Below are 17541 nucleotides of genomic sequence, written 5' to 3'. Positions count from 1 at the left end.
TAATGTTTTATCAGTTGTGTACATAATTTCACATACACTAATTCGATCACTGTTATTAGCCCGAGCTATGGGGAAAAATTAATATCTTGATCAAACAGCACCTCCAACTGGCAGATCTTCGTCATGTCACGTGGTTTACAACAGCGCCTCTAAATGGCATATCCTGGAAATCGCATACCACGTGAAAGGTCACATGACCCACTCCTCCAAAATCTAACGCTTCCATGGCAAAGTCTTTGCTATCTAAAGGGAACGAGACGTGTCTAAAGTTCACTAAATGACATTGTAATAATTCTGAATATGCGGTCCTATTGACGCATGCACTCGTATTTGAATGCCATTTCCTGACTCGTGATGCCCGACGAGAGGTAGAAAGTTTCCATCTTCAAAATGTTTCTGTCATTGCACTTTGCGGTTTCGCTAGTAGCCATTCTCCACACAACAACAACCTCTTTCACAGGTAAAGCAAAATCACCTTTAACCGCCTTTAAGCCATGTTAAGACTGGTTCTGTGTCCTGTCTTTATAAGAACGCAATAAGTGTGTTGCTAGAAGCTTCGGCCATGACTCGGTGGTGTGTGAGTGTAACTCAACGTACTGCGACACCCTCGGTACCGTGTCTCTTCCGCCACTGGGTCACTACATCTCCTACCTGAGCAGCATGGCCGGAAGCCGGCTGGAGAACAGCCAAGGTCCAATCCGACCCAACAGAACCGGTTCTGGTAAGTCTCATACTGTCTGGGCTTTTCAAATGTAATAAACATGGTGGCCACTTTGGAGGACCGAAAGTGCTCAAATTAAAGAGATAAATGTACAGTTAAAAATTTAAATCAAATTGGCATCATCTAATTCAATGTTACATTAGTTAATTTAATGTTTCATCAATTAAAAATAAGTTTTATTCATTAATTACATATTGAATTAAATAAATCAATGTTTATTTAAATGTTAATTATTTAAATGTTCAATTAATTGAATATGGAATTAAGTAATTGTTTCATTAAACATGACCTTAATTAAAATACCAATTATTAAATTTAAAAAAATATGTATGATTACTTATCTTTTAATTTATTCTTTCACGCTTCTGTGTTGAGGAGCTTTATGAATGTATTTTATCTGTCAAACTCTCAAAGTTTGATGGGAGAGTCCAAACACTTGATCGATTACCCTGCTCATCGGTCACTCTTGGATCAATGTCGTGATTGGAAAGTGGGGAAATAACTCGCAACTATTTTGAAAAATTCCTCCTCTTTACGTTGTATAAAATCGTTCTCTGCAAGCCCTGTTTCCCCGGTCTAGAATATCTCTAACTAAATCTCTTGAAAGCTCATGAAGGGCCTCCATCATCGTAGCTGCCATGTTTCCAACCACTTCAGGCCATAGCAATGGATTGGACAAGATTTGAGCTAATCCGGTTTTGGCTCTCTAATAACTTTGACGAGTGACTTTGACAGATAAAATTAATGAATGAAACAATGCAACAGTTGACCATGAAATAAATAATTAAGTAACTAATTATATATGTATTTTCTATCCATATAATCATCATTAATTAAATTAAATAATCATACATTTAATGACACAGATTTTTTTAATTCTATAATTAATGCAACATTTGAGTAATTAATGACAAATCGATTTAATTAATGAAACCTTTACTTAGTTAATGAAACATTTATTTAATTTTGGCACTTTCGGTCCTCCATATTCCACAGAGGTACTTGAATTTAAAAGCCTCGACTCTTTACATTTGTTCTCTATTTTGGCTTACTACAGGCAGGTAGTGTGTTGATCATACAGTATGTCACATGTCTCCCTCAGGCTTGAGACTGACTCTCCTTCCTTATAAGAAGTACCAGACGATCAGAGGATTTGGCGGAGCGATGACAGATGCGGCAGCACTCAACATCTTGTCGCTTTCTCCTGGAGCACAAGACCAACTTCTCAGACAATACTTCTCTAAGGAAGGTACATGCGCCATAACTCTTTATGGAGAAACAATACAAGAACTGTTGAATGCAACTCTCACTTTTGATTGACACTGTCAGAGAAAGAGGTAATGGTAATATTATGTAAAAACGAAGAAAGTTATGTGTCTTTATTTTGCGTTGTCAGGTATAGGTTACACTGTGGTGCGTGTGCCAATGGCCAGCTGTGACTTCTCCACACGTCAGTACACATATGCGGACACACGGGATGACTACAGCCTGCACAATTTCACTCTGGCTCCTGAAGATGTGCACCTGAAGGTTAGGACACGCCGACGGAAACGCACAGAAAAAGGCAGAGACAAAGCTAGGGAGGGAGAGAGGAAGAGGGATATGAACAGATAAAAAATCAAGACAGAAGATAGGAGATTGTTGTCGCATGCATTTCACAGCCACGACTTGCCTGAAATTTCTGCATCTCCTCCAATCTTGTTACCAGCCTTTTGGCATCCTTTCTGGCTAGTTTTCTTCTTGCCTTTTCATCTATTTTGGAGGCACTTCCAGCTCTTAGTAATGCTACACAAATGTCAAGAAAAGTTTCCTAAAATATCTGAACTTTGAGGATAAACAGGGGCACGTGAATTCAAATGTGGTCAGTCAATTCTGAATACAGCCATATTTAGGCTTTAAGTTTTTGAATAATTTTAGAAACGTTGTGTGTAATTTTACTATATATACAGTATATATAGATTTTAAATTTTTACTTCCCTTTATATTTATTTATATTCATTTTTATTTTCACTTATTTAGTTAGTTTTGGTCCTCCATATAAAAAGGTAGATTATGCTCAGGGGTGTGTGGACTTTTAATATCCGTCGTGGAGACATACACAGTACTGAATGTCTTGTGATGTGTGTGTGTGTGTGTGTGTGTGTGTGTGTGTGTGTGTGTGTGTGTGTGTGTGTGTGTGTGTTTGTGTGCGTGTGCGTCTGTACGGTTGTCAGATCCCTCTGCTGCAGAGAGCCCAAGCCATGGCTCCCGAAGCCTTGTCTCTGCTAGCTAGCGCCTGGAGCGCCCCCGCCTGGATGAAGACGAACGGTGCACTCATAGGCAAAGGCTCCCTCAAGGGAAAACCTGGCGGAAAGGAGCATAAAAGTTGGGCTCAGTACTACATAAGGTGATTCGAGTACATACAGTATGTTGTTATGAAAGCATGTATTATTGTTTGATTATTTGTCCTGCACAGATTCCTTGAGGAATACGCCAAGTATAATTTGACATTTTGGGCCGTGACCACTGGGAATGAACCTACAGCGGGACGGATGACAAATTACAGGTGTCCACTTTCACATGGGATATTAACATTATAATATCAACAGATTTTGAGACATTTATGTCACTGCAGTTTCCAAGCGCTGGGCTTCACTCCTGAGCAGCAGAGGGACTGGGTAGCCCTGGACCTGGGCCCCGCCCTCCACGCGTCATCATTCCCGCAAACTCACGTCCTCGTGTTGGATGACAACCGCCTGCTGCTGCCTCACTGGGCCAAAGTGGTGAGTGCGCCATGGTGGATTTTTTCCTGCCTTTTGATGGAGAGGCATTGTTGCAATAGATAGCTTTCTATTCAGTAAAAAAAGTAAACATTTTCATATATCAACAAATACAGTATGTAATTAAGCCTACAAGGTATTATGAGTAAAAACTAATGACATAGTTACTTGTACACAGTGCAACTGCTGTGAATGGTCACAGTACATAAAATGAAAAGTTTAAATAATCTGCAAATATTAACCATTTTGTCGAGTATTTTTTTGTTGTTGTTTAAAGAGCCATAATCGTCCATTTTAATTGGCTTGTCGATTAATCGGTTGGGCAACCGGTTACACGGATATTTGTCTTTTTTTGTTCGGACAGAACAAATTTATGGCATTTCGTTTCGATGGCGGAAGATTATTTGAGATTTTTTGTGTTAAAACTTTGGTCATGGCCTGGATTGTATCTCATTCTCAAGACACCACAGTATGAGGAAATACAATGCTATTTTTGTTTTACCGACAACAGCACATTCATGTGTTCCCAAGAATTCCCTACGTGCCACTACATGTTCCCTCCCCCAAAAAAATGGAACATTAAAACTAGGAAAGGGAGGAGCAAAACATTTTGAGAAAGTCACAGTCACCTTAAATGAAAACAAATTGGTAGATATGACTGTGAAATCTGTAAAGACGAAAATACAGTATACTAAAAAAAAATGTCCTTTGTATGTGTCAATACATGTTTGTATCGCGCAGCAAAATATATTTTCCAAGCCAAAACATGTGATGTGACTGTCACCAGGTGCTAAGTGACATCCACGCAGGCCGCTACATCCACGGGGTGGCGGTGCACTGGTACCTGGACAGCCTGATCCCTGCCGGGCTGAGCCTGGACGCCACCTATCATCTGTACCCGGAGTATTACCTGTTTGGCACCGAGGCCTGTGCAGGTTGGACATCCCTGGACCGGGGGGTGAAACTGGGCAGCTGGCAGAGGGCCGAACAATACGCGCATGATATTTTGGAGGTAAGAATGGCCCATTTTCAAGGCGTGTGATTCAGCCAGCCCTGCAGGCTGTCAAAACAAGCCAGGACTAGGGTTTTTTTTTTTCTGTTTTTATCTTTAGGATTTAAATCATTACGTGACGGGCTGGACTGACTGGAACTTGGCATTGGATCAGACCGGCGGGCCCAACTGGGTGAAGAATTTTGTGGACAGCCCCATCATAGTTGATGCTAAGCGGGACGTCTTCTATAAGCAGCCAACTTTCTACAGCATGGCCCACTTCAGGTAGTGAAACGGAATCTAATTACATATTTAGGCAGCAGTCAAATTTACTTTTGTTATGTATATTTTCTTAATTCGGGCCTAGTAAGTTCCTGTGTGAAGACTCTCAAAGAGTGGGTGTATCCGCCAGTGGAGAAACAAATCTTGAGTTTTCTGCGTTCATCCGACCAGACGGCTTAGTGGTGCTCATCATCCTCAACAGGTTGTATGAAACAGTAAATGTCCGTAGTCGCACGTCAACATTCACGGTCAAACATAAATCAAAGAAATCCACGTACATATTGTGTGTCATTTAGCGTTATGCTAACAAACAGTGTAAATTGCCATTATTGAGCTAACTGAGGGGATCGGTGATGGGTCAGTCACGCAAGTACATAGGATTTTTTTCATTTCTATGTACCATTACATGTATTTCAACTATTTAAAATAGTTTTGTCGAGAAAAATAAAAAGAGAGATCAATTAAGGTGTGTGATTAATTGATCTAATTAATCACACAAAAAACACAACTTTTTTTTTTTTTTAGATGCATTTTATTATATTTGCGGGGCAAAAAAAAAATGCAACAACAAAAATTGCTATTTTTAACAGATGTAGTTGTCACCATTTGCTGTATTTGAGATTGGTCCCAAGTGCTAGCTGCGACCTTTAGTTGCGGCCATCATGAGGAATGGCGCTGTTTTGTCAATCGGCAAATAATTAGAAATTAACATTAAAATAAACAATTGTCCATCCTGTTTTTTGCAGATTTGCTCAAAAACGAGTTGTTCTCAAGTTTATTTTGGAAAAGAGCATTGCTGTGGCTTGAGACGTTAGTGTCTTTGTTGCTATTGTTAGATGTGGCTGCAGTCGCAGCTGGATGCTTTGCATTTATGTGGTAGGCTTAAATTGAGCTGCTCCGTACAAAGGATACATAATACTCAATCAAATGTGCTGTAGATCCTTTTTTTTTTTAACTTAATGTTACCATTTATCGGACCAACACCTTTCACATGCTGTTCCATTTTTATGTCTTCGTTCTGCTCCTGAATTTCAGGAGTTACCATTTTATTTCAATTTACTGTGACAAAGCTTGGTTTCTTTTACAAAGTCAAGGATCTGTTGTTGTAATTTGCGCTTCATATTGTGCCACACAGTTTCAATGGGAAACAGGTCAGGACTGCTGGCAGGCCAGTGTTGTATCTGTTATAACATGTCCAGAATGTAGCTTGGAATTCCTATTTGGAATCAGGGTTTGTTAAACAATTTGGAACTCAACGAAGGTTCAAATTCTGTTTGTGTTCAAATTAGCCAAGTGAGTGAAACTTGAATGGTTCGAATGTGTTGTTTAGGTCATCATCAGACATCCTGTTTGAGGTATGGGACCAAGTGATGGGCTACATTCCTTCTACAGCACCATCTCATTCCTTACTCACACTCGCTTGGTACACAAAAGTGTAAGGTGTTTTTATTTTTCATGTCCACAAACAGGTAAGCGTCATCTCGGCAAATGACTTTTCTGATCTGAAAACTTCCTACAGAAGTTATGTAGAGGAAGAATGATAAACAATGAGTTTTTCATTACAATGATTTAATGATAAAAAGCATTGTAAAATGTGTTATGTTAATGTTGCAAGATCAGTCTGAATTTGAGAATGAATTTTCATTCAAAACATTTGCAACCTAACTAGTCCATTCTGTGTTTAAGTGTTCTTTTTGGGTGTGTCCTTAATAAATATTAAGTAAACCCACTACTGCATATTTACGCAACGTTGCTTTTACCAGTGCTTGTGGGAACTGTTGCCATTTTTTTAAAAATCAGCTATTTACCAAACTATGAGGCTTGCTGCTAAACTTGTGATTTGCTCCAAGATTTGATGCATGGAAGACTTATTGGGTTTCTATCCATATCTGCTCTTGACACTTTGTACATAATGAAACGTGTTACTATTTAATTTCAAATAAAAACAAGTGATGTTCAGCCTGTGTTGACCTTTTGGGAAAAAAAAAAAAAACAAACTAAAGGAGGAAACCCATTGTTGTCACTTTATTAATACATCATAGACATTTTTCATTTATATAATATACAGTTTGTTAACCATGTACGTCATTCACATTTGCGTCTCCATTCTCAATGTTGTTTTCTTGGCAAACCTTTAGTTTGTGGACTACGATTATTTACATTAAAAAAAATGGTAAAAATGTGGAGGAAAGGGATGACATCAGATTATAATATATACACCAGTAGAAGTAGGTGGAATTGAAAATATGGGACGAGCGCTGATGACTCAATTTGATTTCCTCGTGTGAGGATTTTGTGCGGCAATCTCCCTTTTAGGAATGCTTAAATTAAAATGTTAAGCCTCCCCCTGCCCCCTCCCAAAAAAAAAAGCCCATGGACAGTTGAAAAATAAATAGTTTGAAAATGATTACAGCAGTGTGGCAGATTTGAGATACAAGGGCTGACATTTGCCCAAACTAGGGTCTAAAAGGGGAAATGGTTTGGCCAGTAAACATGGATGGGCCTCATCTGGAACGGAGAGGAGAGCTTAAAGGGGACATATTATGGAAACGGACTAGCAATTTTTTTTTGTATACAAATGTGTATAAATGAGAGACGACTCATTTGCATGAGACGGAAAAGAACCTCCAAAACCACGTCTTGGATTTTTGACTTAAGCATATCACAATTTGTAATAACATGTCTAATATGTCTCCTTTAAGATGCATATGTCTGTGTACATGGTTCAAGGAGAAAAGACATTTAACTGAAAATTACAAAAAAAAAAAAAAAAGTGATTATGACGGCAACGGAGGCAAGGGAGGAGCGAGAAGTGTCTTCTCGGCGTTTTTTTTTCCCCTCCCCCTCTCAGAAGGACCATCTTTCCTGTGTGCGGGGGTCCATGGAAAGGGACGGGGACTCCGACGGGGGCTGGCTGCTGCTGTCTTCGCCGTTCAAACTCTTCCGACAAACGGGACACGTGTCGTGCTGCGGGACGACGACGCGGCGTCAGCTAGGTTTTTAAGTGCGACGACAATGCTGCTTGTGTTTTAGTTGTGACTCACCATCTCCAGCCATGGCACTATACAGGCTGAATGGAAGAAGTGGTTGCAGGGGAGCTGTCTTACGGCCTCGCCCACCTCAAAGTCTTCTTTGCACACTGGACATTCCATACAACAGTCTGTGCGCACAAATTGAACACAGTTGATGTCTAAACTTCTGACAATGCTAAATAATTCCTCTCTTTTGTGGCCCTATACTATAGGGCCTATAGGATGTGGATTTGGGTACTTCCTGCTGTACGACAACAAAGCATGGCATCCTACCCTGTCAGATAGCTCTGCTTTTAAACTGCAGCTGTTCAAGGTGAGAACGTTAAAGGATGTATTATGAAACGTTAGGAAGTTCAGGTACTGCTTATGTTAACAGACAGTTTGAGCGTTAAATGCTAATAAGAAAGTTTCTTATGGGGTTCTACTACTACTATTTCTTTAGTTTGCACAGCAAAGTGAGAATGCATTGTCACTGGGCACCAGAACATGAGCTCACTTCTCTATTGACAAAGTCAACAACAGTTACTTATTCAGTCGTAATACATAATTCTTGGTACAATTCTGACTTCTGGAGGTGTGTACTATGCAAATCAGCAGCAGTAGAAATGTAAATTAGATTGTCGTCCTTGTCCTAGTGTATCACACAGTAAGAAACTACTGATTGTGTGTCAAAGGTATAAGCTGCTCTATAATTTACTAGAAGCAAAAGAGGGGTGCCGAATGAGCCAAAATAAACTTGTATATTGACTTTCAAGAGATTTCTATATTTATTTGTGTGTGTAAGACTTGTGTTAAATTGTAAAGTGACTTAAAGGAGATACTACACAGCCATTTTCAGCAGTAGAATGTAATATTTACCCTGTAATTCATGTTATATTAGCCATTTTCAGCAGTAGAATGTAATATTTTCCCTGTAATTCATTTGTTATATTATTTTTCGTGTTCTATTAAAAGCACATTTCCATTTGCTGGCAACTGCAGACGACACCCCGGGCGGTCAAGGCGCAGGTAACGGCCAATTATGGCTCAACTGTTTTCCGGATTGTGAGGTTCACAAGCTGAGTCGGGATTGGTTGTTACCCAAGCATATGCAATGTCATTCTCAGTCGACAGCAAGTGGCTTTTTAAATTGTGCATTTAAATTGAAACCAAATACAGTTTACAGTTACAATTTTTAAATGCTGACATAAGATCAGTATCACTTTAAAGCTGTGGTTTCCAAACTTCAGAACGCTTTCATGAATATGCAAACATGCAAAATAATTATTAACAACTAAACAAGAAACATTTCTCCATACCATAGTGGTGAATAAAAATAATGAATTATTTTAAGCGGGTTTTACTCTGTGTCAAGGTACAAATTGTGAAACATACTCCATCACGTGAATGATTCCAAAGTAATTCAGTGAGCTTGTGACTGAGAGTTCCTTTTTTAGTTCGGAATCTAGAGATGGCATTCAGCTGCTGAAATTTTCTGGTGTCTCACGGGGTCTCTGACCACTCGCAAATCTTGTAAATCCTAAATATTCACCTTATTTATTCATATGTTTTCAAATCAGCAGGTGTCCATTTTGCCCCTTGCTGTCAACTGAAAATGACATTACAACTCAGCTTGCAAACATCACATAACAAAACCCGGAAAGCAGGTGAGCCGTGGTAGGTGGATACTGAGCCTTGAGCACATGACGCCATTCTCAGTCGACAGCAAATGAGGGAAAAAAAGTATTACTTATTCATGGCAAAGACAGAATACGAGTCCAACCTGCTTGTTCCTGAGAAATATTCACAAAGGGTAGAGAAGAGATCTTCTCTTTCTCTGCTGGAGGAGGCCCTGTGTTCTCCAGCTGACCTAGTAACTACACACACAAAACCATTAGCAACATGAAGAAAAAAATACACACATTTTTTTTTTTTATGCTGTACTTGTGTTATGACAGCGTCCAGTCCTCCCTGTCCCCAGGCGTAGTCTCCTGGATTAGAATGCAGCATCCCTGTCCTGCAGGAGCGCAAAGCGCCAGTTGCGGATGCTCATATCGGAATATGAAATAACATTCTGACAGAAATCTGATGAGGTTCCGCTAAGGGCATCTCACCATGACAGCGGCGGCGAGCCAGTGACTCCAGAGTTGGCGAAAAGCCCAGCGAGGAACTGTTGTACAATCCTGCGTGATGGACATTGAAAATTTTGGCGAACCACGGCAAATACTTGAAATTAAAACTGCTAATGTGATTGAGTTGGAGCTATCTATGCTAAATTTGCGTTATGTGTTTGTATTCAGGAAATGCCGACCCACCCTTCGACAGCAGGTGACCGGTCGGGCCTGCTGCTGACTCTGGACCGGTACCTCCTCTGCGTGTGTAGGCGCGGGGGGCGCGCCGGACCCCAGTGGTCGCCGGCGCCTAACGTACTGGCCATGGGCCCTCCGAGGCCAGCGGGGACAGAGCCCCCGATGGGTCCCATTCCAAACCCCCCAAAGTCGCTGAGGCCACCTAAGCGTCCACCGGGGAGCCGGGGTTCTGAGTCGGGTGTGTCGCCGTCAATGGCAAATGGCCGCTCCATTAACAACAGGTGCCATAGCTGCGGCGATAATGACAACACAGCACAGAAGGTTAGTTGATTAAACTGGCAGGCACCTTTTGACATTTTTGAGAGTAGATTAGATTAAGTTTTTTTCTTTCTTTCACTGATTTTGGTCAATAGTGTGACAAAACTGACTAATATTGATTATTCTTTTCACAATAAAGGAGACATTTGTAAATGACTTAGTTGTTTCAAGACTGATAATCAGTTGGTTTGAATCTATAATGGCTTTAATGAACTATGAAAATATACTGAAATTCTGAGAATTTGGGCAATTTTTGGTTTCTAAACAATTGTAAAAAAATAAATAATTACTGATTAATTTGACTGCTGGTTAGTTGTTGATTAATCCTTGCACTTGTAAAATTGATTGACCATGTAAGAAGAGATTTTCCACATTTATATAAGAGCTTTGAACTCCAAGTATCTTTGTTGTCTACTTGGGGTGGCACCGCACGGTTTGTTATACAGCAAATTAACTGTGTTTGAATAACATTTCATTTGAATGTGAAATATTCCATTTACAAGGCTTAAAATGATTATATATAGCTCTAATTTGATCTAGTGTGCCTCCAGTGCACAGAACATCGCAAAAATGCACTTTTGTCAAGCGCCACCCGATTTGCCTCCCTGTTGTCAACAACGCGGCTCATTTTTTTCGATGGACTTTGATGCATTATGAAAAGGAAAAGACTGCTTGACTTGTCTCCTTCGGCCCGTGGACGTGTGCTTGAAGCCATGTATGTCGGCAGGTGGGGGGAGAAACAGCGAAGGGCAACATTCCACACTGTAATCTAGCAAACATCATCACTTGGATAAAGAAAGTTTGGGATAGAATCCCAAGTAAGATGATCAGCAAATCATTTTTGAAGAAATCAATTGAAAAAAAAACTGGACGAGTCCAAAGACGATTAACTGTGGAAGAGTAACAAGGATGTTTGAACAAATGAGGAGGAGGAAGATAAAGACGTCAGGGAGTTAAACGGGAATGGATATTTGGCATGTCAGATAGTGATGATGACTTTTTGGGATTTTCGACAAATTAATATTGAACTGTGTCAAAAAATAAAACATTGAAACGTCAAATCATTTCATTGTTGCAACATTAGTCTCAGCATTTGCGTCTATGCTCACACATACATTGCCTCGCGGTCTTGCCTAGCTCCAGCCCCACCCTCTGCCCCCATAACCGCAACATTATGTTATTCAATATAAAATCTAGAAATGCCTCTATCTTAATTTTGTCATTTTAAATACACACACCATGTGTTTTAATTGGACAGCCATGATCTATATAACTACTCAAGTCAAGGGTAGACTCATCGCGTTTTCGTAAAATTCAATTAAACTTAAAAAGGGGGTCGACATGTACTCTGACAAATACGGTAATCACTATTTTCTAGTTGCTTAGTTTGTACTTTCTGCTTTGTGATTACAAGACTGATCCAAGAAAGCAGCCGGTACTAGTATCGGCTGCCATTGCAAGTACCGATACCTTGAAATAAGATACTCATCCATCCCTAGTTATCGGTCCTCACCCATTCCTAATGAGCTGTTTATTATCGACCGGCTAACTTAGACAATGCGGGTGCCTAGATGGCAACAGTGGTTGTAGCAGCCTTAACATTCCGTGTCAGGAAAAAAAAAGGCACTGCAAAGCTTTGAGGCAGAGATATTTCTTTGACTTTATTTGATTAATTGTTTCAGTTAGAGACTGTCACTTGGGTAAGAATCGTACCTCTGCAAACTGAGTGGTTGTGTCATCTAGTCCGTTGGCGCCGCCCTCTAAGAGGCTGCTGGAATTACAGACAAAAGGAAAGACAGCTGTCATGAGAAGAAACCAATCAAATGAGTCATGACTCTTACCTGGAATCTTCTGTCACTTCCTCAATGAAGCCTGAGTCGCAGCGGGGACATATATACTCCTTGAAAAAGATGTCAAAGCACAGACTTAGACAATGACTAACACTCCAAATTGGAAGAAGAGAACTATTTTTAAAGATTCATTTGAAACTGCCCAAAAAGGCCTTAAATACATCCAAGTTGACCAGGGTAATTGAACATAAAGTCAAAACTGTATTTAATAAAGTTCTAACAACGACAATAAAAAATGCTAAGATTATACACAATAATATTTGTCCAGTGATCAGTTTGTCGCAAGAGATGTGCTATTTGTTATTGATTAGTACAGTATATCAATTACTTGTCGATTCATCTTTCCATCTCTAGTGAGGATTGTATTGAATCAGTCTCAAAAGGTACTTAAAACAAATCTATCAAAACACATGAGTGGACAAGCATTCAGTTATATTTGCTCTTCATTTGTAACTCTCTTTCTTCCCACCAGGTGTAAGCGGAGTCCCCTAATACTTCAACAGCAGTCAAATGAAGTCATTATGCAAATGTGGGCGACAACGGCGGAGGCGGCCGCTGCTTCAGGTTGAGCAACAACACAAAACACATGCATGCCCTCGTCTTGTCTCCCTCCCTTCAGGCGAGGTACATATATCAACATATAGGATTCTAACAGCTCTCAAATGGAGCTGGGGGCATTTTAGTTTGATTTCAGGTTGTTCCACTAAGCACTGTCATCGTTGCCAACATTAAACTACAATAGTGTAGTAGGTATAAGCGTTCTTCCAAATTGAAACTAAGGTTACGTTCATAAAAAGTACACACTACACAGCATTTAAGAATTAATTCAAGCGATTGTAACATTACGTCCAGTTTTAACATTATCACGGGCTTAATCGAAAGTAAATAAAAAGATGCATTTTACTAATTCAATTAAGGTGTATTCCACTGAAAACGAAACATATATTCTTAAGAGTTTAAATGCATACCTAATGCAAAGTGAACAAAGTAAGTGTCCTTAAATTATTTGGATCTTTCATCTGGACTCGAATGAAGTCAAGTACATATGCAGTGTTCAATTTTCTACTCCCATGTTTGTGCATTTCATATGGAAACTGAAATTATAGATGCAGAATTCCCCGCTTGCTTTGGATAAGATTATGTAAAGGCGGGGGGAAAGGACGCGAATGCGTTTAAAATACTAGTTCAAATTATCTTATTTCGTCCAGTATTGTGTATTTTTGTGCTATACACAAAAACCACAGCAGACCAAAGCTTGAGGCTAACTCGTTCGACATGAATGTCTTCCATGAACATTGCAAATAAAATATACGGGCCGCGTACTTTAAATGCACAATGTTTGAAAAATACATCTAAAGTTGTTACCAGTGTATTTAACGCGTTCACAACTGCAACAACAAACACCGATGGCTGCTAGCAGGCTAGCTAGCTTTTCGGCTAAGGAAGGCAAGCGGAACACACGGTAATCGGCCAAGACGCCAACTTGTCAATCGAGTAAATACGACGACATAAAGCCGAGAGTAAAAATCGAACGTCTTACCGGGAGTTTCGGATTAACTTCTCCCTTACAACAGTGACAGAAAAACCGATGCGGGGGAACAGCCGCAGCCTCCGCCATCTTTCCCAAGCGAGCACACAAACAGTGACGTCGGTCCTCCACCAAGTCAGTACGCGAGCCCGCCCCCTTCCCGACATGCACCTCGCGGTGGACCGGCCAATTACGGCAAGGTAAAATCGTTACGGAAGTGGTCGTCTGCTCTTCTGTTTACAAACGTAGAAGAGCATTTTTCAATGGTGGGGACGTTTAAAAAATATGTATTCATGAGAGAATTGAGTGATAAATTAAGATCTGCAATTAAAGTATCTAATTAATATCTTCATAATCTCACCTAAAGGTTTCTTGATTTTTTTTTGTAGGTACATTGTGTTATATTGACAAATGTAAAGCTTGATAAACAGCAACAAAAAGGGGCTCCAGTCATTCATTTTCTAAAACAGACTTTAACAGATGCAGTTGTAACCATTTACCTTCTGCTGTATTTGAGACAACCTTATTTTCAACCATCAGGAATAAAGGTGCCGTTTTGTCATTCACCAAATTACAGAAATAACATTGAAATAAAACACAGTTCATTTTGTCCATCGCAGACTTGCCCAAAGGTGTTCTCGAGTTTAGTTTGGCAAAGAACTATTTTATAGCTTGCTACATTGGTGTTTTTTTTTTTTTTGCTCCTGTTACCTGTGGCTGCAGTCACAGCAGAGTGCTTTGCATTTATGTGGTCGGCCAAACTTAAGATGCTTCATATCAACAATGTCACCTGTGAATTTTTTAAAGTTTAATTTACCATTTAGCAGATGGACAACTCTCACATGCTCTTACATTTTCAAGTCTTCCTAATGCTCCTGAACTTACCCTCCCAACCGCAACAAGAGCTTATCACGTCAAACACAATGACAGCCTAGCAGTTTTCACTTCAAGGTGTGATTGACCTTTGTTTTCCAATCCCTAACAACTCAGGCACTAGAATCCTGATGTTTGACTATGGATCTAATCAGCATGCCGAAAGCATACATTTAGAGATTGAAAATTTGATTTAAAAAAGCTTTGCTATGGGATGATGAGTGGAACGTCAGTTGTTTTACAATGAACATTGAGAACTTCCTTGAACATAGATTCAATTTAAAAACTAAGATTGATGAAATTCTTGAAATGTATATATAAAAAAAATCGGATTCAACATTCGCAAATTCGCGACACATCCATGGGGAAAGTTATTTGAACTTACCCACTGACTGAAAGATGTGCTTCTAAGTCATGCTTTAAAAATACATTCATGTATTCCCAGTTTCGTTGTTTCAACTGTGCTTTCATTCTTTTTATTTTCGTTTTCGTGTCGTCTAAAAACACAGAATCCACTGACACGTAGCCCCCACTAGCGTAGCCTCGCTGTAGGCACGCAACTCAAAAGTCAGCTGACGCGGCAACAACTTCCGGTATCTCCAGTTGTCACAAGAAGTGATGATTTTAAGCTGCAGCTCCAAAATGCGCTAGCTCTTTCTTGAAAGCATTATTGTTTTAGTGTTTCGTACAATTTCCTTACGTGCTTATTTTAATACAACAATTTAAAAACACTGAGCGAGAACAACCATGTTACGACCGAAGGCGTTGACGCAGGTTCTGAGCCAAGCCAACACAAATGGTGTCCAGAGCACACTGTGAGTACTGCTAACCTAGCCGGATGCTAACCTGGCGTTTAAAAAATAATAATGGCGAATAATGGCTTACACGATTGACTGTTAAACGTCCTGCCATGATATTGACTGATTTTGCAATGGTTGCCAATGCAGTTAAATGCCAACTGTTTCTTTACTTCCGCATGTTAAAAATTGTAGAGCGTTTTTTTTTTAGTTCCCCAGGAAATTTCCAAATAATCGTTTAACTATAATTTACTTTAAATTGAGAAATTATGTAGTCAAATAAAGTGTAACTTTACTTGTGAAAAATACACTCAGTAACAGGGTTGTGCCAAACACAGTACAATAGTTGTAAGTAGATTTCGTTCCAGGGTTCTGTTTGCCTCAAATAAATTTGCTGCACAGTTGGTGTAACTTCTTTTAGAATCCATCCATTCATCCAGTCATTCTATATAGCCACTTATCCACATTAGGAGTCAAAGAAAAAGCATAATCACTCACAAATGATGTTTTGTTGGCATTTTTTCCCTGAATCGTACGGCGTCTGGAAGATCCAACATTCATTCAATTGCGGCTTCCTTATTCATTTGCATTTTGGTGGTCAGATTGCTAAACAACGAAGGCTCTCTCCTGGCTTACTCTGGTTACGGGGACACGGACGCTCGGGTCACCGCCGCCATTGCCAGCAACATCTGGGCCGCCTACGACAAGAACGGCCACCAGGCCTTCAACGAGGACAAACTTAAATTCATACTCATGGACTGCATGGTAAGACCTGTTTCTGTTTTCAATTTCACATGCAAAATGTGTCTAAACTTTTTTTTTTGGTAAACTGTAATAGTGTGTTGCAGGGGGCAAAAATGTTTTCGACATACAACATTTAAAAATATTAGGCTCTCCAAGTACCAGCGTCATCACCAACATTAGTTTTTATCCTCGCAAAATATATTTGTTTATATGGTGTTTCAACTGAGGTTTATTTGGATGATTAACGGATCCATCATTTAATCAATCAGATTTAAAAAATATATATCAGGATGTTATTTTGAACTGACAGTGCAAAAATGCACAAATAATTGATATTCGGGTTTGTTTTGTAACATGTCTGAAAATAGGTAGAAGTCAATGTTGATCAACGTTTCAAATCTTTCTTTTTAAAATAAATATACCACAAAGATAAGTCTGTCTTCCAATGAGGACTACATAAAATCTGAGAATATTTAAAGTGAAGAACTGGAAATGATGAAGATTTGGACGACTTTAAACAAGCTTTCTAAATGACAAATTGATTGTCAAAATAGTTGATTAATTTGATGCGCAGATCTTGATTAGTCAATCAACTTTAATGTTATTATGAAGTATGGTGTCATTACTCACTGCACATTTAAATACTGTCTGGTTAAAAACGATAGAAAAATCATTCCATTCCATTTTTTAACATAATTTATTGAGGTCCTGTTTACACACAAAAAATGACTTATGTATCGCATTTGGTTCCTTAGTGCCCAATACAAAGCACTCACCTTCAAACCAAGCTACCACCCGTGCCCAGCTGACAATAGTGTTTGTTTTTAAATTACAGGAGGGAAGAGTGGCCATCACGCGAGTGGCCAACCTACTCCTATGCATGTACGCCAAAGAGACGGTGGGCTTCGGAATGCTCAAAGCCAAGGTGAGGCAGCAAAAACAATTGCTTATCTTCATCAATTTGCTGATCACGTGTGCGTTTGCCGTGCAGGCCGAGGCTCTGGTGCAGTACCTGGAAGAACCTCTGACCCAAGTAGCCGCATCCTGAAACTGAGTGTCTGTTATGTTTGTTTTCTTAATTTAATCATGTAAAAGTGTTTCTGTTAATAACGATCATTTTGTCTGTTTGGTGTGTCGTCTTCTTTCATTTTGTTTCATCATAACATTAAGGAAGGCTTAAGGAAGCATTCACTTTGATATGTCAAGTGCCATTGAAATGTAATTGAGTATGGTTTGATTCTAATGTGTACAATAAAAAATTCTCATCGCAAATCTTGTAGTTTTATGGTTTATTCTGAGATTTGGCATCAGAAAACTGGATTTCTGAATCAGAACAATGTAGTGTTTATACTCAAAAT

General features: G+C 39.5%; 3 protein-coding genes across 5 annotated transcripts; 2 read left to right on the top strand and 1 right to left on the bottom strand.

The window, feature by feature from the left end:
* The first annotated feature begins 201 nt into the window (after positions 1-201).
* On the top strand, positions 202-6712 carry LOC148426465 (lysosomal acid glucosylceramidase-like). 2 transcript variants are annotated; one of them, XM_088409399.1, is made up of 11 exons: positions 202-460; positions 530-721; positions 1824-1970; positions 2118-2251; positions 2935-3107; positions 3177-3266; positions 3336-3483; positions 4268-4492; positions 4593-4756; positions 4839-4955; positions 6084-6712. In XM_088409399.1, the coding sequence occupies exons 1-11, from the start codon at positions 391-393 to the stop codon at positions 6190-6192; spliced, it is 1569 nt and encodes a 522-aa protein (XP_088265525.1). In that variant the 5' UTR covers positions 202-390; the 3' UTR covers positions 6193-6712. The 2 variants fall into 2 exon arrangements, with proteins under 2 accessions (XP_088265525.1, XP_088265526.1); XM_088409400.1 differs by having other exon boundaries at positions 284-460; positions 552-721.
* A 39-nt stretch (positions 6713-6751) lies between these two features.
* Positions 6752-13927, bottom strand: LOC148426464 (E3 ubiquitin-protein ligase RNF115-like). 2 transcript variants are annotated; one of them, XM_088409401.1, is made up of 9 exons: positions 13782-13927; positions 12233-12291; positions 12105-12162; positions 10080-10363; positions 9879-9947; positions 9709-9781; positions 9548-9641; positions 7798-7913; positions 6752-7720 (listed from the first exon to the last, which is right to left on the bottom strand). In XM_088409401.1, exons 1-9 carry the CDS (start codon positions 13857-13859, stop codon positions 7601-7603), a joined length of 951 nt encoding a protein of 316 aa, XP_088265527.1. In that variant the 5' UTR covers positions 13860-13927; the 3' UTR covers positions 6752-7600. The 2 variants fall into 2 exon arrangements, with proteins under 2 accessions (XP_088265527.1, XP_088265529.1); XM_088409403.1 differs by having other exon boundaries at positions 12105-12159.
* A 1292-nt stretch (positions 13928-15219) lies between these two features.
* LOC148426463 (ragulator complex protein LAMTOR2) lies at positions 15220-17455 on the top strand. The gene is made up of 4 exons (XM_088409405.1): positions 15220-15457; positions 16042-16204; positions 17019-17108; positions 17175-17455. The coding sequence occupies exons 1-4, from the start codon at positions 15390-15392 to the stop codon at positions 17229-17231; spliced, it is 378 nt and encodes a 125-aa protein (XP_088265531.1). The 5' UTR covers positions 15220-15389; the 3' UTR covers positions 17232-17455.
* Positions 17456-17541: the final 86 nt, after the last annotated feature.

This window comes from Hippichthys cyanospilos, chromosome 3 (genome assembly GCF_059441005.1).
Source record: "Hippichthys cyanospilos isolate Australia breed blue-spotted pipefish chromosome 3, RoL_Hcya_1.0, whole genome shotgun sequence".
NCBI lineage: Eukaryota > Metazoa > Chordata > Actinopteri > Syngnathiformes > Syngnathidae > Hippichthys > Hippichthys cyanospilos.
The sequence above is the reverse complement of the archived record's forward strand: the minus strand, read 5'-3'. Positions and strand labels throughout refer to the sequence as shown.